At 31.0% G+C, this 26,976-nt stretch overlaps 1 protein-coding gene across 2 annotated transcripts in view; it reads left to right on the plus strand.

The window, feature by feature from the left end:
• Positions 1-26,976, plus strand: part of LOC142320354 (brefeldin A-inhibited guanine nucleotide-exchange protein 3) — a 153,928-nt gene that overhangs the window by 78,703 nt on the left and 48,249 nt on the right. For both annotated transcript variants that reach the window (XR_012755356.1, XM_075358063.1), the window contains exons 18-23: positions 4,420-4,636; positions 5,317-5,499; positions 18,375-18,539; positions 21,215-21,509; positions 22,961-23,140; positions 24,625-24,841. Coding sequence is in view for 1 of the 2 variants with exons in the window: in XM_075358063.1 (XP_075214178.1) it covers positions 4,420-4,636; positions 5,317-5,499; positions 18,375-18,539; positions 21,215-21,509; positions 22,961-23,140; positions 24,625-24,841 (1,257 nt within the window). In the remaining variant the exon portion in view is untranslated. The remainder of the gene's footprint in view (positions 1-4,419; positions 4,637-5,316; positions 5,500-18,374; positions 18,540-21,214; positions 21,510-22,960; positions 23,141-24,624; positions 24,842-26,976) is intronic.

The raw sequence follows: 26,976 nt of genomic DNA on the forward strand, positions 1-26,976 counted from the left end.
TTCTTCTTTGGATATGTGGAAACTGTGTTGTTGCCATTCAGGTTCATGTGTGGTGTTATGCTTAGTATCTATTACATACTGGTGAGAAAGCCGCCTCTTTGTTAGGATTCAGTCGGATGGCAACTATCTTGAGGACTGTTCTGAAGTTGCATAGATTGAAAATTGTTAAAATTATAAAGTTCATAAATCAGTGATTAGAATATGATCCTATTTTTGTTCTTTTAATAGGGCCTTAATAATGAAAAATGTATTAATATGTGAATATGAAATTATTATTGTGATAATTTTTTCATTAACTGTTAAGTGAATTTAATCACATTAACTGTAATAAACCAAACACAATAGCAGAAAGACATTGCATTTATTACTATTATCACATTGCACTATTATCATATCAAATTTTCTCCAGTTTATTGGTAATAGAGTTATCACTATAGAGATTGATAATAGAGGTATACAGAGTTCTCCTGGAATTTTCATAACTATTCTACTGATGAAAATAATGGAAAAAGTTCATATAAACATATGTTCTAAAATACTTCGTTTGTGAGTTATGGCTGTTGAAATATTTCACTCAGATTTCTGCTATCTTGGTGAAATGAGGTCTTACTGAAATTTTTAGGGCAATAATTAAGATGCAGAATTAGTGATTTCTCATGATTTTTGACCTGAAAAATTGAATAAAATAGATTCCAGAACCGTATCTCTGCAGTAGTTTTTGAGAAATCTGGGGAGGTAAAAAACCAATAAATTTTGGGGGGGAAACCCTGTTTTTTCTTGGGTTAAGGTTTCTTAACACAGTACAAACACGTTGGTTAATTAGCACAACTTAATCAGACTTTTTGAGAATTTAATTCTGAATAAAATGGTGTAAGATAAGTTGAATAAAACAAAGAAAAGTTAGAAAAACTAAAACTTTATTTAGAAACAGCTCTAGTGTATAGTATAGATAGCATAGTATATAGCTCTACAGTATAGAGCTCTTGGGCATTAGCACAGGAAAGATGTCTTCTTTTCAGCCTTGTCAACCTCCGAGGGTGTAATAATTGATAAGGACTGTGTCCTTAACATTTTGCTGAATGATTTCCTCCCAGATGACACTATGGTGGGTGAGGTTTCATTCCACTGGCATCTCAGGCGAGAAGTCTCAATTTTTGAGACCAACTTACAATCTTCTGAGATCACTGAGGCGGAAGTGCGCCAGGTGATCTGTAGTATGGCACGGCACAAGGCCCCCGGATATGATTGTTTCACAGTGGAGCTCCTCGTTCGAGCGCTTCCATTAGTCCTTGATCCTCTAACTAGAATATATAATAGGTTGCTCTTCGCTAGCCACTTTCTGGTGTGTTGGAAGTGTGGAGACTTCGTGTTGTTCAAAGGTGGCAACAAAGATCCTACTGTTAGTTCTTCTTACTGTCCACTAATGCTCTTGCTCATGATTGGCAAGGTTTTTGAGAAGTCCTATATGTGCATATTAATGTTAGATTGGCCACTGATCATTTGCTAATGGACAACCAGTATGTTTTCCGACTGAGCAAGAGCACTGAAGATGCCATACTAAAGGTGATGGATATAGCTTCCTCTAATCCATGTAAATATGTATTAGGGATTTTTCTGGACATATCCGGGGCATTTAACAACTTATGGTGGCCCTCTACCCTGTTTCAGTTGCAGAAGCATAAGTGTACTAGAAGTACTCTCTGTTCAGGTGGGACGAATCCCCCACAGGTCACTACACATATGGTATATTTCCTGTAGTTTTGATATAGGTGCGATTGGATGGGTCTCCCCCAATCTGCATATCACACAGTTTCTTTCCCAGGATGGTGCCTTTCGGGTGAGTTTGGCAAGGTTTTGTTTGGTGGATTCAAGTCGATGCCCGGATTGTGGGACTGATGATACAGTGGACGATGTCCTTTACATCTGTCCCTGATACGAGCTGTTAGGGAACTTGAGAGAATACATTCCTTTCTGGATCTTCATATTATCTGGATGATCCGTGAGGAGTGGACTATAATGGCTGGTTTTCTTCGCGCCCTTGAGGTGTATAGGTCTGCAGAGGGAGTTTAAATCGAGGTACTCGATCGTGGTAGGATCCCAGGTGGCCAGCCTAGGCATTGGATTGGTTGGAGGTAGGTGAATTGGCATCATGCCACAGTTATATTGATATCGTTTGTGATTCGATTTGGGACTCCCACTCGCACGGTGGCCGCACTGTCAGAGTATGGTAGCCCGTGCAGCTGGGGGCGTAGCTTCATTCCGCCAGTGGTAGTCTGATTGTGACTTGATAATGCTAAGTAAGTCACCGTGATGGGACTGTGTGTGGGGGTGTGGGGTTTGTCCCCGGCTCCTGTGCAGACCGGAATGAGGTTGCGTCCCCTTGTTATGTGACCTGAACTGATCGACTTAATTGGGTGTAGGTCTGAATTTCTATGAAATAAAACATAATTTTGATTGGTATGAGTGTTGTACTGAATTAACTTTAAACTTGTTCGTTTTCTGAGGCATTCACAGTCACAAACGGTGTTGTCAAATCTTTACTAGGCATAGGGTTCGTGCTTCTGCGGTTTCAGTCAGTTAGTTTGAGGGAATCATGTTAGGTTGGATGTGAAGATGTGTGTTTGAAGTCTACATGAAGGCAAAATTCTATATGTATTTTACTGATGCAAATGTCTGCTGAGGCATTTACATTGGTAGCATTTCGACCGAGGCCTGGCTGATGACTGTGAGATGTAATCAGTTAGAGGGTCTAAAGACGATCTCCGGTAAAGCTTCTCAGGGCTTGAAACGGAGGGGCTGGTGTAGCGACTGGTAACGTCACAAGGTGGGTGTCTTCCCCCTGTGGGGTTGGGATGGTGTTAAGTTAAGCATATATGTGGTAACAACTTAATTGCAAACAAGAACACTGTCCCAAAACGGAATACTCTGGTATGCACTTTTTGCTTGTATGCTCAACTGTTACCTTGCACTTATTTCAGATGCTGTCACACTCTGTACTTGCATTTATCAAACACACTGTACTCACTTTTTTCACAACTATGCCAGAGTTTTTATATCTGGTCCTTTGCAATATTTATATCTCAGGATCTTGGGCGTGACCTGTAGTAGTACACCCAACCCTTACTTTTTCTTATTAATTATAATGGTTTCTATTGTGTAAATCTTTTAAACTATTATAGAAGGAATTCCTTTGTTGTTGTTTTTGGATTTTTCTTTTTTAATCTGTGTATAGATTTATATTCTTCATTTTCTCATTCTTATTCTGGCGCTTTATTACTAGAAGTATTTCTACCCATTACAATATTAAGTATTTTCACAGAGGTCTCTTCTTCATCAGAATATATAAAATATATGTGGAATAAATCCCTATGTACTAGAATAAAATGGTTAAAAAATTGATCTTTAATTTTCTTGATCCAATATTTACAGTTTGATTTTGATGAAACAAAGATCTGTGCTTCATCAAAACATACAAAAACATAAATACTGTTTTATTCAGTAAAAATTGTTTTATTTTGCATATATGTATATATATACATATGAAATAAAACTTTTTTTTTATGTTTTCCATAGAGTATTTATATTTTTTTATGTTTTGATTAAGCAGGGATCTTTTCAAAAATGCTTAACGTAGAGAAAATAGCAAATAAATAATAATGATAATAATATTAAGCATTAAGTAAATGAGAATTTTTTGTTATAAATAATTTTGTTGTGCTGCAAGATTACAAATGTACTAGACAAATTAATGCAGTAATAATTTAATCTATGATTATATTGGAAGGATAGGAACAAAAAATTGTTGAAAATGTTGATTAATCTGTTATTTTAGGTATATGCTGGAAATGCTACTCCTTTGATTTAGAATGTGCTGATGGTTAGGCAAGAATTCCAACATGATACTGGGTACAGTGGTCTGTACAGTTTGTACTGAATAACTGCAAAGGTTATTTCTATGCTGTATATATTTTACAAAATTATGTGCTGTTATTTTATTTATTAATTTATGATAATTTTTTAAATGAATTTCATTTTCATGAATCAGATGAGGAATGGAAGACATATCTTAAGCATATAAATTATATTTAATATTAAAATATGCATTTTTACAGTCAATAAATAATATTTCTAATACTTTTTTTTACCCTACATGTACATGTAAGACTTTGTATAGTTGTTTCTAAATAATCAGAGGTGTTTTTTAAAAATAATATTTATTTACAGGTTATATTAAAATTTCACATACAAAACTCTTAATAATGGATATAAAAAAACAAACCAAATGTGAAAATTACAAATTTTAAATAAATTTATAAATTTAAAAATAAAGAAATTATATAACTAAAGTTACATTATTTAACTCGTTATACTTAATATATCTACTACACTTTATTAAAAGTAGGTGTGTTTTTACTGAAGGTATGCAGAATCGCTGTGGAGGAATATTTTCATTACTGGCATCGGCATCATGTCCTGAAAATTCAGCAGTACCACCTACTCCATCACTACATTTGTCATTCCCATTACCTCGCCAAAAGAAGTTGCATGCGTCACATGCACTTAGCATGGATGTACTATTATCACGAGGAATTGAACTTGGTAGTCATGCTCCTGATTGCTGGAAACATGTATTCAGGTAAATAAGAATAATTTTAACTTATATTTATTGTTTCTCTACTCAGTAATATACTTGTTTTTTTATGATTTTAACCGATGTAATTAACTCATTGGGGCCTGGATGGTATAAATCCATTTAATATTCTTAGCCTGGCACTTAATAACATTTTAAACTTCTTTCATCCAAATTAATAAAATGTTGAGAAACATATTGTTTATAAGTTACTTTTTCTCTTTGATTTGATGTTAATATTATGTCAAAATAAGTAGGATAGGTTTCATTCTACATGTTTTTCTGAGGAAAATACATATGTCTGATTTGCTACAGTAATAAACTAACTTACAGCTAAACAATGCTAAAAGGATTTAAGTTATATTTAAATTTATGATCAAGAGAAATTGCATTGAAAAAATAAATTATGTTTTTTACATTTTCTAATGATTTATTTCTAAATATTTCAAGATAGATTCTAAACATTATTTTTCATTGTTGGTGATTGAATAGATGCCCATTATTGCTTACAATGTATATGAAATATAATTCTTGAGTCAGACTCTAGATCTTGCCACAACATTAATTGCAGTTTCTTGAGTTCAGTTTGAGTATAGGCCTTAAATGTGTTAACACAATGATTTATGGGGAAAGTTAATAAATAAATAAAATTATAACCAGTAAAAGTTATATCTATTTCTTTGAAGGTGCTGCTTACATGTGAGTCAATTGGAACATAGCTGTTTTGGCCAAAATCAAGGGGTCAATTTAGCACCTAAACCTAAGTCGTCTGGATCATCTACTGCTAATACTGCTGCAACTGAAAAACTTTCAACTGCAGAACGCCTTAATCTTAGTTTTGCTCAAGATGATGATGAAGATGAAGTGTGGTAATTGTTTCAATTTATTTTTCTCTTATCTAACTGCAGTCCTAATATTACTGAATTGCTGTATTACTGTATTGACAAATTTTAATCTGTATTCTGGGTTTGAGCATGAAAATTTATCTTATAAATGTTGCGCTTTCTCTTCTGTTATTGAAGCTTTACAACAGATAATTATCTGTTTAAACAGTTGTAATTTTATTTAACTGTTTAAATGTTCCCTGTTTTTGTACCTATAGTGTGCCTCATGTTCAGATAATATTGCTAGTCAAAAGTAAGGGCAGTGTGCCAAAATAACAGATTTTCAGTGCCTCTGAAGGGCAGTACACTGTATATAACATTTCTTTTAGATGTATATGTGTATTTATGTGTTATGTTTTTTGAGCATAAAATGGTTACCAATATTAATATCATGTTTCTTTTTTTATATTCTTTGCAATTCTTGTGCAATCTTTAAATTTTATTTACTGTTAATAACTGTTGCAGTCCTTTCTGAGAATAAATTATGTTATGTACTTTTAACCGTCCCTGTTTTCTTAATTCAAAACTTAAATTTCAGTATTATTTTAACATGGCAATCCATTGATGTGTATAAATATTTTAAAACTGCAAAATTATCGACCATTGTAAATAAATAATCAAATACTTTCAACATTATATCATTATCAGGGATAATTTTATCACAAAAAAGTATATCAGTGTTTTAGTATGTTTATGTCAATTAAAAATGAAAAGTGTAGTGTTATTTAATAGTATATAATAATATAATAATCTTGAATGTAAAACTAAAATACTAATAAAATATTTAAAGCATTCCAAATTGTTATATTAACATTCTCATTAATTATAATTTTTTTTTAATAATTTATCATTTTTAGAAATCATTTTTCATTTATAAAAATACCTATTAAAATTATTACAAATTAAAAAATTATAAAAAATTAAACTTATTAAAATTAAGATATTACAAGTTTTAAAATAATTACTGTTTATAACAGAGATTCTCACAAATTGTTTATTATTATATTAGTGATATTTTTTTTTTGTCTTCAGTCATTTGACTGGTTTGATACAGCTCTCCAAGATTCCCTATCTAGTGCTAGTTGTTTCATTTCGATATACTCCTACAACCTACATCCCTAACAATTTGTTTTACTTATTCCAAACATTCCCTGCCCACATAATTTTTCCTGTCTACCTGTCCTCCAATATTAAAGGATGCCTTAATATGTGGCCTATAATTTTGTCCCTATATTTAACTATATTTTTCCAACTGCTTCTTTCTTCATCAATTTGCTACAACACCTCTTCATTTTCATTTTATCCACTCATCTGATTTTTAACATTCTCGTACAGCACCACATTTCAAAAGCTTCCAATTTTTTCTTCTCAGGTTCTAGGATCATCCAAGTTTCACTTCCATGTAAAGCTACGCTCCAAACATGTATTTGAAAAATCTTTTCCTGACGTTTAAATTAATTTTTTATGTACACAAATTATATTTCTGACTGAAAGTTCATTTCGCCTGTGCTATTCAGCATTTTATGTCACTCCTGCTTTGTCCATCTTTAATAATTTTACTTCCCAAATAACAAAATTCTTCTACCTCAATAATCTTTTCTCTTCCTATTTTCACAATCAGTGGTCCATCTTTGTTATTTCTACTACATTTCATTATTTTAGTTTAGTTCTTGTTTATTTTCATGCGGTATTTCTTGCGTAGGACTTCATCCATGCCGTTCATTGTTTCTTCTAAATCCTTTTCACTCTCAGCTAGAATTACTATATCATCAGCAAATCGTAACATCTTTATCTTTTCACCTTGTACTTTTACTCCGGATCTGAATTGTTCTTTAACATCATTAATTGCTAGTTGTGTGTAAAGATTAAAAAGTAACGGGGATAGGGGACATCCTTCTCGAACTCCCTTTTTTATCACGCCTTCTTTCTTATGTTCTTCAATTATTACTGTTGCTGTTTGGTTCCTGTACATGTTAGCAATTGTTCTTCTATCTCTGTATTTGAACCCTAATTTTTTTTAAAGGCTGAACATTTTATTCCAGTCTACATTATCAAATGACTTTTTTAGGTCTATAAATACCAAGTATGTTGGTTTGTTTTTCTTTAATCATCTTTCTACTATTAATCTGAGTGCTAAAATTGCTTCCCTTGTCTCTATATGTTTCCTGAAACCAAATTGGTCTTCTCCTAACACTTCTTTCACTCTCTTTCAATTCTTCTGTACAAAATTCTAGTTAAGATTTTTGATGCATGGTCAGATAAGCTAATTGTTCTGTATTCTTCACATTTATCTGCTCCTGTTTTCTTTGGTGTCATGACTACAACACTCTTTTTGAAGTCTGTAAATATTACACACCAGTTTGTATAATTTATCTATCGCTTTCTCACCTGCACTGTGCAGTAATTCTGCAGGTATTCCGTCTATTCCATGATCCTTTCTGCCATTAAAATCTTTTAATACTCTCTTAAATTCAGATCTCAGTATTGTTTCTCCCCTTTCATCCTCTTCGACTTTCTCTTCTTCCTCTATAACACCATTTTCTAATTCATTTTCTCCATACAACTTTTCAATATATTCCACCCACCTATCGATCTTTCCTTTCGTATTATAAATCGGTGCACCATCTTTGTTTAACACATTATTAGATTTTAATTTATATACCCCAAAATTTTCTTAAGTTTCCTGTATGCTCCGTCTATTTTACCAATGTTAATTTCTCTTTCCACTTCTGAATACTTTTCTTTAATTCACTCTTCTTTCACTATTTTGCACTTCCTGTTTATAGTATTTCTTAATTGTCGATAGTTCCTTTTACTTTCTTCATCACTAGCATTCTTAAATTTTCTACATTCATCCATCAGCTGCAGTATATCTTCTGACATACAAGATTTTCTACCAGTTTATTCTGCCTAAGTTCACTTCTGCTGATTTAAGAATTCCTTTTTATCATTCTCCCATTCTTCTTCTACATTTTCTACCTTATTTTTTTTACTCACACCTCTTGCAATCTGCTCCTCAAAAATCTTCTTTACCTCCTCTTCCTCTGGCTTGTCTAAATTCCACCAATTCATCTGACACCTTTTCTTCAGGTTTTTAAACCCCAATCTACATTTCATTATCACTAAATTATGGTCACTATCAATGTCTGCTCCAGGGTAAGTTTTGCAGTCACTGAAATGATTTCTAAATCTTTGCATAACCATGATATAATCTATTTGATACCTTGCAGTATCACCTGGCTTTTTCCACGTGTATATTCTTCTATTATGATTTTTAAACTGGATGTTGGCAATTACTTAATTATACTTTGTGCAAAACTTTTTAAGTAGTCCCCTCTTTCATTTCTTTTTCCCAGCCCATATTCACCCACAATATTTCCTTCCTTGCCTTTTCCAGTGCTTGCATTTCAATTTCCAACTATTATTAAATTTTTGTCCCATTTTATGTGTTTAATTGCATCATCAATTTCTTCATATACACACTCTACCTCATCATCATTCATCATCATGGGCACTTGTAGGCATATAGACATTAACAATCATTTTCGGCTTAGGTTTTGATTTAATCCTTATTACAATCATTCTGTCGCTATGCATTTTGAAATACTTTACATTCTTCCCTATCTTCTTGTTCATTAACCTACCCCTGCCTGCCCTTTATTTGAAGCTGTGTTAATTATTCTAAAATCACGTGACCAAAAGTTGTTTTTCTCTTCCCACCAAACCTTACTAATTCCTACTACATCTACATTTAATCTATCCATTTCTCTCTTTAAATTTTCTAACTTTTTTTAGACTTCTAACATTCCACGCTCTTACTCATAGAATGTTATTTTTTTAATTTTCTGGTGACCCCATCATAGTAGTCCCCACCCGGAGATCCGAATGGGGGACTAGTTTACCTCTGGAATATTTTACTAAGGAAGGTGCCTCCCCATCGTTGTTATATGAAAATGCAGAGTCACAGTTTCTTGGAAAAAAATTAGCTGTAGGTTTCCATTGCTTTCAGCTTGCTAATATTATGTGCTAAAACATATATATTGCTGGAAATTTTCAAATTCAAACAAAGAAGCACTGTAACTGCAAAAAACAACTTTTTTTTAATGATTGAGAAATATACACAATAAAAAGTGGCACATTTTCTATGAACGGTTTTACCATTCTCACCAATTCTATAAAATTCTATTCATTTATTCGTAAAAAAAAATCAGCAATCATCCAAGTTCAATTACTTCAACAATATCAAATAGGCAAATTTCTTTATTTCCTTTAGCCACTTTTTACTCAAAATTTCCTTTCTGGTTGGGGCTTTTGGAGGATCAACAATGATGTATGAGCAACCTCAATCTTTTTATTTTTTGACAAAAACTGTGCTATTACAACGAGGGTGTGATCAGGTCAGGAGTCTCAGTGGTACTGACTAATGATGAGATTGAAAGAAAGAAATTGTAGTGTGGATAGCAATCTCCTTTCCTAAATTGGAGATCGGACCGAATTGGATCTGAAGGTGTGTAGGGGGAGGGGGCTGTAAAGGGAGTTCCCAATTTTAAAAATTGTTCAAAGTAGCATGAATAGAAAAAGTTTACTCTACTAATAAATTACACCAGTACGAATAATAGTGGTATTCAGTTATGACAATCTAATTTGCTTACGAAAGTGGTGAAGAGGTTCAGGAAAAAATCCAAATGCCAGAGAATTGTATAGCAACCATTGCATCACTAGTGGCATTAACATTTTGAATTGTTTCAAAGAATATTTAAAAGAGACTGATGTCACTTATACCGTCAGAAATACCATTATAAAAGTCTTAGATTGTGTGGGTAGTATCAGTCAGCTGGTTGATTTTGTGCAGAAAGTAATTGATTAATGTACTGGTTGTCAATAAATTTTTGTTTATATTAAACTGTAATAATAATCTTATGGTTTGTGTAAATGAATTATTGTAAATCTTAAAAACAAGTTTCATTGAAAATAAAAATAGTTGAAGTCCATCTAAATTTACCAATAACTTCATGATTATCTTACACCTTACTTTGATTCAAATCCATGAAACATGCACTCCCTTATTTCTTTAGAAAATAACTTTACTATTATTATTTTTTTCTAGTATGAAATTTATAATATTTTAAATAACTAGAATTAAAATAAATATGGCCTTTTCTTAAAGTCAAAAACACACATTTTTTTGTAAAATGTGGCATTAATTAAGACAAAAAACTAAAATAAAAAAAACAAAAACATTAGATATTTAAAAATACAATAATTCAACATATTAGTTAAAAATTATTTTAAATAAATACTGTAATTGGGCAGAAATGTAAAAAAAATTATATGCCACACAAAAATTTAAGTAACTACTGTAACAGGCAACTATTGCATTAACAGATTATAATTCCATATACCAAAACAATGTTTACAGCTATAAAGCCAAAGAACCACTGTTTAATATGAAATATAGTAATCAATGAGTAGGAAAAAATTATATGCCACAGGAAAATTAGTATTGTAGTAACATATTATAATTTTGTAGACCAAAACAATGTTTACTATTGGAAAGCCAGAGGATCACTGTATGACAAGAAACTTAAACTAAGTAATCAGTGAATAACAAAAAAGGATATACTCTTCTAAAATAATATCAGAATGTGCCAGAACATCCAATGTCACTTGATAAGCAGAATATTCTGTCACGTGTCTGTACACATTCACTATGTTAAGAAAATCTGAAATCTTTGTTTTAATTTCATATGCAATGCAGATGTCTTTAATTCTGACATACTTTTCCTGCTACCTAAGTAAGACTCAAACCATTTAAGTGATGTAACTTCAACTGTACTCAATTTCTTTATCATAATTATCAAAATTTACTCATTGAAATTAATAAATGAATGAAAAATCTGAAAATACAGAAATTGTTCTTTCTACATTTCCTATATTAGGACCAATACCATCTTATTATATTTCCATAAACCAAGCTGGTCATTTACTATAACATACTGTTTGTTAAAATTATATAAAAATCTTATCATGGCTGATTACTGGACTGATCTATAATTACTGACCAGATATTTTACTGTTATGAATTATGTGAACTTTCTGTAGTTTTAGTTTATTAAGAAATTATCTTCACTAAAAGAAACATAAAATGAGAGAGAGGCCTTACAAGAACTTGAAAATTTTTTAATTACCAATTCAGAAATATCGTTAGTGATTATTAAGTCCAATTTTACAAATAAATTCTTATTTTTTGTAGGTATTATTATTGATTCCGCTTCATTTGATGATGGAAGAATGCAATTCTATCTTTCACCAGTGATTGCTGGAACAGAAACCATATTATTGTTATTGCTAACATTTTTTGTACCTATATTCAGTCCCATTTCTTGAAATTACTTAATAGAGTTACTCACTTCAAACAGGCTGCAAAACGTTTCTCAGTATTCATCTTTTCTCATTTTTTTAATTTAAACTAATACTTTTCCAGTATTTTTGAGATTCCAATACTGTTGAAATTTTGTTCCGCCTTTATATAACTAATTTCTTTTCTTTTTATTCATATCATCTCTTTATCATCAGTGTGACATAATCTCTTAATTACTTTTTAATCCTATATCCCAACATCCATATTGAATGCTTTTAGTCTTATTAATATCAATTTCATACTTATCTAGTAAACCTTAAAACAGTTCTTTAAGTTTAGAAGCAAATTAATTAAATTTTGCCACCCTCAAATTCCTTTGTATTTTATTGTATTCCTTGGAATTTGGTTAGCTTGATCACTATAGATAAAGCTAGTTATTTGATAAGCATGATCTGGCAATTCTGAACCAGCTATTATATTTCAGTTTAAGGTAAGTTAGCTATATTATTTGTTTATTTATTCATTTAAATGACTCGTATTAGTTACTTTTAATAATGGGAGCGAAATATGCTATCATGTATTGGTTTTGAAGGTGGAGTAAATTTGCTTTAAATTTAAAAGTTATTTTTAATTATATTTGTAAACTATTGATTATTTTTACTATTCAGATTAATTATCTGACTATGTCCATAGGAGGAATGGTAATTAATGTATTTAATTGTTATGCATGTTTCTTCCTTCCCGTCTGTAGTTTCAAAATCCAATAATTACAACCAACATTTGGTTAGTAACAGGTCTTTGGTCTGGAAGTAACATAGGCCACCTTAAATTTTCTTAGTAGAAGGAGAGTGGGGCTACATTGAAAGAGAAAATTAAAAAATTACACAAATTCCAAATTTTAATGATGGTATTCCATAAAACGATAAAAAAGAGACACCTTTTGCCTCTTGTGATTTTTTAGAAGAATTCATCGTTTTCAAGATAAAAGCAAAAAGTGTACTCAGCAAAAGGAAGCAGAAATACATCGCAGCTAGCACATAAACGCATTACACACATGAACATTACTATTAATCAACATTCAAATTTCTATTTAGACAGAATGTTTCTAAAAAAAAAAAAAATATACCGGTATTGTATCTAGATGATTAGTATATTGAATGATAAAGTTTTGAAACTTCAAAAAAGCACTAAATAAAATAATTATTAAAAAAACAAAAAATCACGATTACCTTTGTAGGCCACATGAGATAGTGATTTAAGACTAACAGGCACCCGAATATGACATAAAATGTAGTAGAAATATTAAATTTCACATTGCTGACTAAGTTACTATATCTGAAAAAATTCCTGTAAGATAAAAAAGAAAAACATGTTTTAAATATTTTTTTTTTGTTTCTCATAGTTTTTCTAGGTAAATATGAACAATTAGTAGTTAATTATTTTATAATGATATTAAAGTCAGCTAAAAGAACAACATATAAAAAAGTACTCATACATTTTTTCTTCTAGATTGATAGATAAGAGGTTTATAATATCAAACAAGATGGAAATCAACATAGAATTCAAGTGAACTTAATCACTACTAAAGATAAAGTACCTGATGCTCAATATCTTTCATAGCATTATAGATTTTAAAATTATACTGCTTTAGTTTATTAAATTCATAAGTTTAATTTTTACGTAGTTTAATAATTTATTTATAACAAAACAATAAATGGTTACTGTTTAAAAGGGAGAGGAAAAACCTAAAAGCATTTGTGCACTCAATGTAGCAACAACCAATAACATTTCAAATGCCAGTTTTTGGCGAGCTGTGTTGCACGTTGACCTTGAACAGTGAGAGGGGATGCCAGAATATTCATCTTCAAGAAATATTATGGACAGGCAGATCAATCAAAGAGTGCAAGAAAAATTCCATGCAGAATTCAACAGTGATTCAGCCGCCAAGTCATCCATACATGACCTCATAAAGAAGTTTGAACGAACTGTATCTGTGCTTGATAATTAGAATCAATACCCATTTGTGAAAAGGACCAAGGCGCAGAAGGAAGACATTTACCAGTGAACAACAGGCCAGCGCATTCTATAAGACCTTAACCTGAAGCCATACAAGATCATGGCTTTACAAGAGTTAAAGCGTAATAAGCAATAAGCCTAAGAAACCATAATAAACTTGTTATTAAACAAGGCTGCTGCAGGAAATTGAAAGTGATTTACTTGATCCAAACTTCTACATCATGACGGGCAAAGTGTAGTTACACCTCAGTGGCTACGGTAATTCCCAAAATTTGCAATATTGGTCTGTTGAAAACCCATGATAAATATTCGAGCTGCTTGATGTAAAGATTGGATTGTGGTCCAATGATTCTTGAGAACGAGAATCATTGGAACCATTTTCTTCAGACACAGTGAACTCAGCGCATTACATTGCCAACTTCCAGCCCTTTGTACAGCAACTAACACTGGACAAACGATGTTTCGCATATTAACACCAAGATGGCAAAACAGCACACACAGCAAACACTTCCTTGGAAGCAGTCCACTCAGTTTCTCACCTGACAGGACTTTCCCGAAGGATCTATAGTTTTCACAGTCACCTGATCTATCCAGCTGTGATTTTTATTTGTGGGTTAACCTGAAGGGGAAGGTTTACCAGAACAATCCATGAACTCTTGACGTACTGCAACAGAAAATATGCAAGCCATCATCAGCATGTAATGGGACGAGTTACAGCAAGTTGCACTGAATGTGATTCATCAGATCAAACTGTGCTTGGACCATGGCAGTCAACATTTTCAGTAGTACCTGTAAAAATAGAAGAACCAACATCAGTAGATTTTTGTCTTTCATTTACTTATACAATAGCGCCTTACAGTTCATGTGTTCTTCGATTGCTTTGGGTTTGGTTTATCTTGGCCACCTGTTTATACAAGGTCTGTAAATAAAATAATGAGACTAGTTTTTTTTGCAGCCAAAGTGGCAACACTAAAGTTACTAGTAAACATATGGTTATTGAACAGCTGATTTTTATTAGGTGTTAATATTTTTGCCATGTGAGACGTAAACAAACTTTTCATGAAACGAGTTTTTGTTGTGCGTTACAAAAATGAGTAATACTAATGATGACAACATTGTGCAATCAAGTTTTGTGTTAAATTCGGTGAGAATGCTACTGAAACTTTTTCAAAATTGAAAAGGCCATACAGAGATGATGCTCTTGTCTCAAACCCAAGTTTTTAGGTGCTTTAAAGCATTTTCAGATGGCTGGGAATCAGTTGCGGACAATCCACATTCTGGAAGACCATTAACGTCAAAAATTGATGACAGTGTTGAGTGAATCAATGACTTGAAACGGTACGACCGATGATTAACTGTCAGAATGATGCAGAACAATTGAATTTGAAATTCCACAGTCCATCAAATTTTGACGAACAAATTAGACATGAAAAAAGTTTGTGCTAAAGTGGTCCCAAAAAATCTCACTGTTAAACAGAAAAACAACAGGGTGGAAGTGTGCTGCAATCTTTTAGGGCAAATTAAAACTGATCCTGATTTTCTAAAAAAAAAATGTTATTACTAGTGATGAATCTTGGATATTTGAGTACGGCCCAGAAACAAAACTGCAGAGCAATGAGTGGCACACTTCAAATTCACCATGTCCCAAAAATGAACAAATCAAAAATCAAAACCGTGCTATTTGTTTCTTCGATAGTAGTGGCTTTGTCCATAAGAAATTTTTGCCTACAGTACAGACTGTAAATCTATATGTTTACCAAGAAATTCTTGAGAGACTGCAGAAAAGAGTTGCCCGCATGAGACCAGCCATCAAAGACAACTGGATGCTGCAACATGACAATTCACCTTATCACACTGCACTGTCAATTAATGAGTTTTTGGTAAAAAATTCCTGATAGTTCCTCAACCACCTTATCAACCTGACTTAAGTCCCTGCAACTTTTTCCTGTTCCCAAATTTAAAAGAACACCACTTTGGAACAGCAGAAAATATTTTAAAAAATATAACCGACCATCTGAAGGATATTCTAGTTTCTGAGTTCCAACACTGCTATGAAGAGTGGGAAAACTGTTTGAAGAGTTGAGTGGCTTCCCAAGAGAACTATTTTGAAGGTGATAGAGAGTCCATGTATAATTAGATTGTAAATAAAAAATTTTTCTGAACCAGTCTCATTACTTTATTTATGGACCTCGTACATACTATTAAATTAAAAAGAATTGGTTAAATTCTTTTTTGAATAACGTTTTTGCATTAGAAAAAATTGCCAGAATATTGCTATTCTGATTACCAGTAAGAAATTTGAATCTGTGTTAACAAAAAAAATGATCAGAACAAGCCAAGCTGCAATATTTTAATGACCATCTTGAGAAATAGTAATTAAAAGTCAATTTTTTTTACACGTGAAACCTTTTTAAACTTAAAAATTGTTAATGATTAAAAATAAATAAAGTGTACAGATATATTAAGCATAAAAAGACCAATATTTTTATTCCATATGTAACTTTTTTGTTAATAATGTTATTTTTAGTTATTTGGTAGAAAACCAAATAAATGAAATATTAAAAAAATAAATTGGTTCTTGTACTGCTTAAAGTAGTAGATATATGTACTATTGACAATGTCTGGTCTGTGTATTCTTATTTTCTTGAAATGCAAACATGGCTGCCTTATTTTAAAATTGTTTATAAAGGGGAGTAGGAGAGAAAAAATAAACTCTACAAAGCTAATTTAAAATTTTAGGTGTATTTTATGATGGCACTAATAGTTTCATGTGTTAAAAGTAAATTTTATGTAGAACTTATTTTTATTTTCCTTATTCCTTTATGAGGGTAAGTCAATTATTATCCGTGGTGTAATTATAAATTTTATTGCAATACAAACAGGAAACTTACATGTACATCATTTTTCAACATAGTCTCCTTGTATTTCAATGCACTTGGTCCATCGTTGCACAAGCTTCCTGATGCCCTCATATAAGAAGGTTTTCGGTTGAGCTGCGAGCCAGGAATGCACTGTTTCGTCTGAGGTAAATCGACGGCCCCTTAATGTCTCTTTGAGTGAACCAAACAAGTGGTAGTCAGAAGGGGCAAGATCAGGACTATACGGAAGATGAGCCAGTACTTCAAAGTTGAGTTTCTGGAGCGTTTCAGCAGCATGGGCAGCAGTATGTGGACGGGTATTGTCGTGCAACAACACAACACCTTTCGACAAGAGTCCTCGGTGTTTGCTTCGAATTGCAGGCTTCAGCTTTGCAGTAAGCATCTCACTGTAACGTGCACTATTTATTGTCATGCCCCTTTCCTCATAATGTTCCAGTACTGGGCGTTGTGAGTTGCTAAAAACCATAAGCATCAGTTTTACTGCAGATGGTTGGGTCTTGAACTTTTTTTGCAGGGCAAATTTGGATGTTTCCATTCCATACTCTGCCGTTTACTCTCCGGCTCGTAATTATGGATCCATGTTTCATCACCAGTGATGATTCTGTCTAAGAAGATGTCCTGTTTGTTACCATAGCGATCCAAATGTTTTTGGCAGATGTCCAAGCGCATTTGTTTATGCAACTGTGTGAGTTGTTTTGGGACCCATGTTGTACAGACTTTATGAAACCCAAGTTTGTTGTGGATGATTTTGTAGGTAGAATCGTGACTAATTTGCAGACTATGTGCCACTTCATCAATAGTTACTCGTCTGTCTAAGAAAACCATGTCACATACATGCTCAATGTTTTCCTCATTTGTGACAGTAAACGGTTGTCCGGCTCCTTCGTTGTGCGTAATAACACTTGTGCGATGATTTTAAAATTTTTCAATCCATTCGTAGACACTCCGTTGCGGCAACACACTGTTCCTGTTCTGTACTGAAAGTCTTCGATGAATTTCAGCCCCTGATACACCTTCTGACCACAAAAAACAGATCACTGAACGTTGCTCTTCTTTGGTGCAAACAGAAAGCGGAGCAGCCATGGTTAACAGCAGGGCAGCAATAATGGAAATAACTCAAACCTGTACAGACATAACCAATTAAATCACGCATGCGTCATCTATACAACACGATAGGACTACCAACATAAACAAAAATATAACTAAATTGCTGATAATAATTGACTTACCCTCGTTGGTTGGAATGCTGATTTCAATCAATAAAAGAAATTGAGGTAAGAATAGATTGAGCTAAGATAAAAATAAGTACTTGTTTTGATTTTAAGATAATTTTTATTTGACATAAATTAAATTACCCTAGATTTCTATTTATTATTTACAATATTTTGTACAGTAATGTGTAATAATTAGGTGCATACTATATTTATTTCATGAGGTATATACTATATTTAAATTAAACTCTATTTCATTTTTATATTAATTACTTTTAAATAAACAGGATTTATAATAGTAATTCTAATACAAATTATATCAACTTATTAAGAAATAATAAATATGTACTTTTTGAACTATACTTTATTTTTTTAACACTTTTTTTATTGCAGTGTTGACGTGTATGGGTTTTTGGCTTCTCCAAGCGGTACTGCACTTGACAGTGGAAGTGTTGCAGATATTGTTGCAGAAAGCAAAGCTGATATTGTAAATCATGGTATTTTAAATCAAGAGTATGCTGCTCGTGTTGTCTGTGTTTTATCACAGCTTATTGACAGGTTATTATAACATATTATCTTTAGCTTTGAATTTTATTATCTTGTTTTTGAACAAAAAAGTTAATTGTACTCATCTGTATGGATTAATGGCATTTCTTCTTGGGATTTGTGCTATGTTTTCAACATGCACAGCCCTACACTGTTACCATTTTTATTTTTCCCATTGTATTTTATTATTATTTACTATTAAAGCAAATGGTCATGTAGTACTTAACAATGAAGAAGATGTATCATGAGAAAAAGACAACATCATATTTAATGAATGATTGTTTTGCATTCTCATGACTCAGAGTAACATCATTTATTCATATCTTTCTTTGGTACATATGTAAATGTTATGTTTTCTTTCTGTAGTTACCAGTCAGTCTTTTATAACATTGTATATCTTAACTGCATACCATGTGGAACTCCATATATAAGTAATAAAAGTTGTATTTTACACATCATTTGACTTCTTTCATTTAGTTTGTCTCTTATTCACAATGTCTAAATTAATTAAGGACTAAATTAAAAATAAAAAAATTATTTTAATTTTTATCACACATTCATTTCCTTATAAAACTGTTAAACTACTATTTTATTTAATTAAATATCATTACAAAATTGTAACAAGGTTATTATTACTATTATTTATTTTTTTTTAATGTAAGTGTTTAAAGTTGTAAATTATATGGTTTTTTATTTATATAAAAAAGTCTTATTGCACAAGATTGTTGAAAAAAAATCAACAAAATAAATAATTACAAATGGAAAATTTTTTTCATTTATGGAATATTTATTTGACTTATTATATTAGTCTTGATTGATTCTTTTCTACTTTTTTATTAATAAGTTGAAATTTTTATTATTAATTAATAAAAATATATTTCACTTACACTACATCAGATCAGCTAATTTTGTCAGATGCTAGCTATTTTTGTTCAACATTTTAGTGAAAACAATCGCAACATAATTTGTTGTGAGAAAGAAGAGCATTGAGGAATATTTGAAAGTGAAGAAAAAGTAACTCTATGAAATGGTATTAATTCTCTACAACAGGAATGTGTTACAAGCTGTTGCAGACACCATTTAAAGATGAAGTCAAGGAATTTGTCAGCCAGAAAGGAAATCTGATGACAAGAACCACTGGTCAGATGTAAGTTACCTACTAGATAACAAAAGAATTCACGTTACCTGAAGAGGAGGTTGATGAAAATGCATAACTTAAATAGGAGGATTATTTTAGTTGTACTTTATTAACTAGTTTAGACAATACTCAGTTGAATGACTGTTAATCCGTATTTTCAAAGCGAATGCAAAAACTAAAGTATAATTAAAAGACATTTGCCAGTTGCATCTAGTTGTTCAAAACATATATAAAAATACCTTTAGAATCTAGGTGATGTGTTACGTCAAACTGATGTATTTATTGTATTTGTCATTAATGAAAATATTTTACAATAAACAATTGTGTTATTCAGTGTCCCTCTTTAAAAAATAAATTTTAAAAGAGGATTGATGTTTGAGAATACAAGTTTACAGTATCAGCAGCGTGCACCTTGTTGTGCTGAATGAACCTTAGAGGAGAGAATGTGTGAGAAACCTCCATTAAGAAAGTGAGTTGACAAAGACAAAGCTGCCTTTTATTCTCTTATACTTCATGGGTAATAAAAAAGCACTTATTTATGTGTTCTTGAACAGCTCTGTGGACAGTGTCAGTCTTTGAGATTCACTGCATAATATCATAATATCAGTGACTTTCCATCTCTACTTAATTCAGTCAAAAATGTATTATCATTTTATAATAAGTAGGGCACAGCTCTGATATGTTATTTGGACAGGGACTCTTGATCAAAATTCCGAATAAATTTATTTTCAGTTATTATAGGTTTTATTTGATTCGTTTGATTTTTCCAATGAAATCTTTTACTAATTGCATTACTCTTACCAAATTAAAAATAAAGATTACAACAAAATGACAACAGAGACTTTATTCGAAAATTTTAGTAAGATTCTTTGTTGGTAGTTTTTAAAAATGCCAACAGGGTGTCAATCCCAATCACAAGTTCAAAATTAAGGAAAGACATTTTAAGAAATTTGGTTCCATTTTTATTTTATGAGCCCCTATGCACTATAGTGACCTTATATACTTGTAATATAGAACTAGTAGTAAAATATGTTAGCCATAAAATTTAAAAAAATAATATAGTATTATACTTTTATAAATCAGAAATAGTAGTTTGAAATATAAGGATTGCCCAGTGCTAATTTTATGATGCTCTTTGTTAAAATGATACAGAATGCAAAATCCATATTATTTTAAATTATATAAGGTTTTTGTTTCATAAAAACCACTCTGCTTGTGTTACCAAAACCATGTGCTTGAACATTTCCACACTTACATATTTTTATGCTAAATGTGATGTTTTTCTTATAAAAAAAGGATTTAAGTATAATATGAAAGAAAAAACATTGAGAAAATTGTTGAGGATGCAAATGCAACCCTCTATGCATGCATGTACACCTACACTTGTGTGTATGTGTGGAGGGGGAATTTCAGATTGATTTTGGAACCAATTTCAGTTTTATTTTAATCAAATTGAAGAAAAAGTTATGTTTCTGCAAGAACATTTTATAATAATAAATGTAAAATTATTATAATGTATGCATCCACATAATTTTATTTTATGTTATAGATTATTTGAAGAGGCGGCACTGAAATTAAATTTACAGGCACTAACTAGTTTTATGAAAGCACTTTGTAGTGCATCACAAAGTCAGCTTTTTTCAAGACACAATTCAAACATCCCAGCACATGATCGTAAGTGGTGGGCTCCAGCAAGATTAAGCAAAGCATGGTTTCAACTGGATTCAGATGCTTCACTTTTACTAACTAGAGTTGGACAAGTTATGCTCAAAACAATACGTAGTGGGCGCCCATTGATACATATCATGAGAGCATGGTCTATTGTTGGTCCACATCTCATGGAGGTAACTTTATAATAATAAAAGGTTGTAAATAAAGTATTTACTATGTGAAAATATTTCAATGTTTTAACAGTTTTTTCTAATCAGATTCATTTTTTTGTAAAAGTTTTCATTGTTAACTTTCAACATTTTCAGGCAAGTTATTGCAAAACTATTATACATTTTATTTGGCATAAACACAGTTGATTGTTCAGAAATGTTTAGTAGTAAATTTATATGATAATTTGTTACTTAACTTTTATTAATACTGTCTACTTCATCACAGACAAATCATTACTCTTAAATATTTTTTAACTATAGTAAATACAGTTTTAACAGAAATTTGAAAGACACCATTTGTAAATTTGGAGAAAAAAAGAAAGAGTGAAATTAATTAATTAAAACAAAAATTAATTTAAACACATTCATTCAACCTCTGAAAGTATATAGCTTTCAGTGAATAAAACTTTCAACTTACATTCTACAGGGTCTAATAAAATGTACAATTTTTAAAATGATTAAAGCCAACTTATTTATTTTAAAGCCAATTTTGAATTGTTATAAAATTTATATATATCATTTTAAAAGAATAATATGCCACTTATGTTCACTTAACTTATTTTGTCTTAAAAGTTTTCTCATTAAGCTGAACTGTCAATGCATTTTAGTAGCCTGAATTTAAAAGTTTCTATGCAGGTCTTACAAATGGAATTGTCACAATTTCTTTTTGAATAATGGCTTTCAGTTCTTCGGTTGTGCTAGATTAGTTGTTAAAAGAAAAACTTTATTTTTTAATTGTCTAATGCAGCAACATGCCAAAAGTCAGAATACAGACTTTAGACAGAAACTTCTCTAAAAATCTCAATATTCTACAGTGTAGATAGTGAATCAAACTCACTGTGAAATTTCATTTTTATTATCAAACCAGTTGTCCTGAAGTTTTCTATCAACTGCCTTGCCTTCTGAGAGGGAATTTGGCCATGATGACCTGAATTAAAATATAATATAATTTAAATTTAAATATTGAAGTATGATGTATTTATTTATATATTGTCAAATTTTTATGGCGAAATAATTTATTATATTGAATTATATTTCAATTTAATATTATATAAGACCAATTATCAATGAAATAATTGTTATAACCTGAAATATGATAAAATACAGACAATGGTCCACATTTTAATTAATGTTAACTTTATATTTTAATGAATTGTTTTATAAAAATTATAGTTGCTGGAAATTGCATTTTTGAACGTGTAAAATACCGTATTTTCCCATATTTAAAAAAATGGAAATTATATTTTTTTTAATTAATAAAAATAAAATTAACTGGAGTAGACCCTAATTTGGTTTATATTCTGTTCTTTTATTAGCCTCATTACGGGTAAGATAGTAAACTGTAATAATTATGCCAACTCTCACTGCAATGTTTTTGTTGATATTGCCATTAATTAATTAAATTATTGTTTCAGGCTGCATGTCATAAGGAAAGGGCTATATCAAAAATAGCAGTTTCAAGTATTCATGATACAGTGACAGCATTATTAAATGAACAAATAGAGCTTTCACATTTTCATTTTAACGAAGCTCTATTTAAACCATTTGAAAATCTTCTATGCTTAGAGCTATGTGATACTGATGTGCAAGATCAGGTATGCATGATTTCAGATCTCTTTCATATCTTTTTGTTATACGTGTACAGAAATATTAATGTAAAAATATAATAGTAGTATTTTAGAATGATTAGACCATTTTATTAATAATTTTTTATCTTTCTGATGATGAATGATAAGAAAGAAGGGATTCTGGGTAAGACACTTATAAATCTTTTACAACCTGATGGTTCTGCAACATCTCAGAGAATTGCTTCCTGGAGTCTGAAGTGAAGTTTTAATGCCAATAATTGAAGCCAGATTTAATAAATTATAAATAAAATTAATGATGTTTCACTGCATGATGTTAAAATATAATAGTTGTTACAATGACCACAGCAATTTATGCCATTTAAGATTCATATAAAACAAGAGAAACAAAATTATGAAACGGTAATTAAAAAGACTTATGCAATATTTATAAGGCTTTATTGCAGCATTTATAAACTAAAAGTATAATTGATATTTTGAAATCAATATTTCTCTGTATTTTTTTTGTTAAAATATTTTACTCAATGTGACTGTTGAATAAAGATATAGTATTTCACAGAAGACATAAGCGCGCATGAATTAGAATAATATTTGTCAGTATTGATCTTCATCCTGTCTACAAGTTTCATCCACTCTACATTGTTTTTTTATTTCAGATTATACAAAGCAGTGGTAGAAAATTATTTTTAAATCATTAAAAAAATATTTTTTTTAGGTAATCAATGTTTATTTAAAACATTAAAAAGTGAATAATGTATTAATCAAAAAAATGACATGATTAAGAAAAAAATTAAGGAAATTGTGCAAATGTAACCATATTTAATTTTTGACAAATAATTGGAACAATAAAGAAATTTATTGGCAAATTTTATAATTCCTTCAAGATCTCTCATTCCAGACTAGAAAGAAAATAAGCAAAGCTTCAAATTTTTTTCTGATTATCTTTCTAGTCAGAAATAAGAGGTCTTGGCCCACTTAAACAGCGTTCAAAAATTGATCCGCCGGTTCATTTTTTGAATACGTTGGAAGTGTAACCAATACAGTTACTTTAGAAAAAGTCAGTTTTTGAAAAAGACAATCTTTAGATAAACATCAGTGGATACACTGAAAAGCTCAAACTTCAACAAGACTGAAGAAAGCATAAAAAGCGAGGTCAGATTTAAGGTAATAAGTGTTTTCTTTGGTGTCAAGGGCATATTTTTTGGAAAAGTTAGACAAAAGGTGCTGCACTGAATCAGTGTTATTGTAAATAAGTCCTTGTAACCTTGAGAAAGATAAGTATAATAAGAAAGAAGCCAGAATGATGATCTCGTGAATTCATTTCGTATTTGGACAATGTGCCAACATTGAAAATAAATAAGTCAGTGGTTTATTAAATGAAAGTGAATAATTAACTGGTGATCATTTATAGTTTAACTTTAGCTATTCTGTTGTTTTATTAATTAATGTGTTTTATTTTGTGCAGAAAGTTTACTTTAGGGTTTTCTTTACAGATTGTCAGTTCTATCTGTGAATTTGTTGAAGCCAATCACAATGAGATCAGATCTGGTTGGCGGCCATTATTTGGAGCATTAAGAGTTGTAAATAGTAGTCATCTTGGATCTCTTCTTGATGTTTTTAGAGTGTTTCTTAATACTAATAATACTCTTGTTTTTGCCAATGCTGCTGTTGACTGTATATTGTGTTTACTTAAACATGTTCGTGGTAATGGTACGTGTTATTTTTTTATGGGTGTGTTTTACTTTAATTTAGTTTATTTAAATTACTTTCTGTGGATATATTGAATGAAAAGTGTCATTTGATAAATTAAAAAAAAAGTAAGATTATCATCTTCATAAAATTAAATAACCTTTCAACAGCAATTTGTTGTTGCTAAACCCAAAACCAACCATTATTGCTTACTTTACATTTATATGGTAAAAAATATACAGATCAGGCATATACAGTAATTATATTTTGACATAAAATCGAGACATGAAATTCTAGATTAAAATAACATAAACATTTCTGCAATTATATAACTTAAAACAAAAACCATCAGAATTTACAATTTGATTACAGCTGCAGGTTGGGTATCATTTTAGGTATAAAAGAGTTTTTACTCTGGAACAAGAAATTTCACAGGAAAATAGAAAGATAATAATAATAATAAAAATGGATCAGAAAAGGTTCTGGTTAAAACTAAAACAGATGTTGTAATATATAGTGCTGATATCATTTTATGTGTTGATTTTTTATGTGTTGATATTTGTTTTTCATCAGCATTTGGATAAAATTAAATTGTAAAAATTCTAAATTGAGATTTATTGTTTAATAATAAAAAATACTGGTTGTAGTGATTGGTATTAATAGCTATATTTTGTTAAAAATGAGAACCAAAGAACCAGGTAAAGTGATATTTGTTTCTAAGAGAACTTTGGGGATCGTTTCAGTTTACAAGATATGTTCAGAAAATTACTAAACATTTTTAATTACACGTCAGTGAAGATATTTAGTGATGTGCGGTTGGCAGCATTATGTTCTGCATAATCTCCTCTGTAACCACATGTTCTTGGATTGGTGATATCTTGTTTAGTTTTCAGTTATTGTTACTCGAGTGCAACAATGGTTAAGTGTTAGTAGCAATTTTTTTAATGTGCAATTTTCAGGAGCAACAATACAATCTAAATTTTGCATGAAACTGTACAAAACTTTCATTGAAATATTTCAAATTTTTAAACAATAGAAGATGCAGACAATAGAATATATATAGAATAGACAATAGAATATAACTTTTATAGAGATGATGCAGTGAGTCGTTCACAATGTTACAAATGGTTTTTACAATTTAAAAGTAGTCTTCAGTCAATTGAAAGTGGCCCTCGACTTTCAATTGTTACTTATTCATAAAATCAACGATCTGGTGCTTGCAAATTGCCGATTGACTGTCAGAAAACTTACAGAAACGGTTAGCATCTCAATTAGATCATGCCATAACATTTTAACTGAAAAACTGAACATGCATCGAGTTGCAGCAAAGTTTGTTCCTTGTTTGATAACCAGATAACAGAAAGAACATTGGGTGGACATTTGTCAGCAACTTCTTGAATAAGCCAAATGACAATGAAACATTTATGCAAAGGATCATAACAGAAGATGAAAGCTGAGTTTATGGCTATGACATTGAAACAAAAGTTCAATGATCACAATGGATTGGCAATGGGGCAAAATCCATGCCCCAAGAAAGCACATCAGTCTCGATTCAATGTCAAAGTGATGCTCTCTTTTTTTCTTTTTTTTTTAATGAAATTGTACATTTTGAATTCTTGCCTCAAGGTAAAACAGTGAACTGTACGTACTATCAAGGTGTTTTTACAGTGGTTACATGAAAAAATCCGCAAAAGGAGACCAGAGTTGTGGTGAGACAACTAATGTTTCCTTCACTAGGACCATGTTCCCACACACTCCTCAGCTTTGTCAATGAATCGGTTTTGTGCCAAAAATCAGAAATCCTTCCCCAGCCTATTTGTCAGACCTGGCTCCTTGCAATTTTTTCTTATTTCCAAAATTAAAATCAGTGATGAACACATTTAATTGTGTGACTATTGATGACATTAAAGCAACTTTGTCATGGACCTTAAAGGCCTTTTCAAATGAAGCTATCTAGGACCGCTACACACAGTGGAAAAACCACTGGGGAAAAGTGTGTGAATTGGTGAGTACCTTGAAGGGGACAATGACTGATAATCTGTAAAATTAATAATAAAGATTAAAAAAATAAAATTCAGTTATTTTCTGAACAGACATTGTATAAACTGAGATAATGGATTTTAAGATTTTAGGGCTAATTCCTAAGGCAGTCTGGG

This window comes from Lycorma delicatula, chromosome 1 (assembly GCF_047948215.1).
Source record: "Lycorma delicatula isolate Av1 chromosome 1, ASM4794821v1, whole genome shotgun sequence".
Lineage (NCBI taxonomy): Eukaryota > Metazoa > Arthropoda > Insecta > Hemiptera > Fulgoridae > Lycorma > Lycorma delicatula.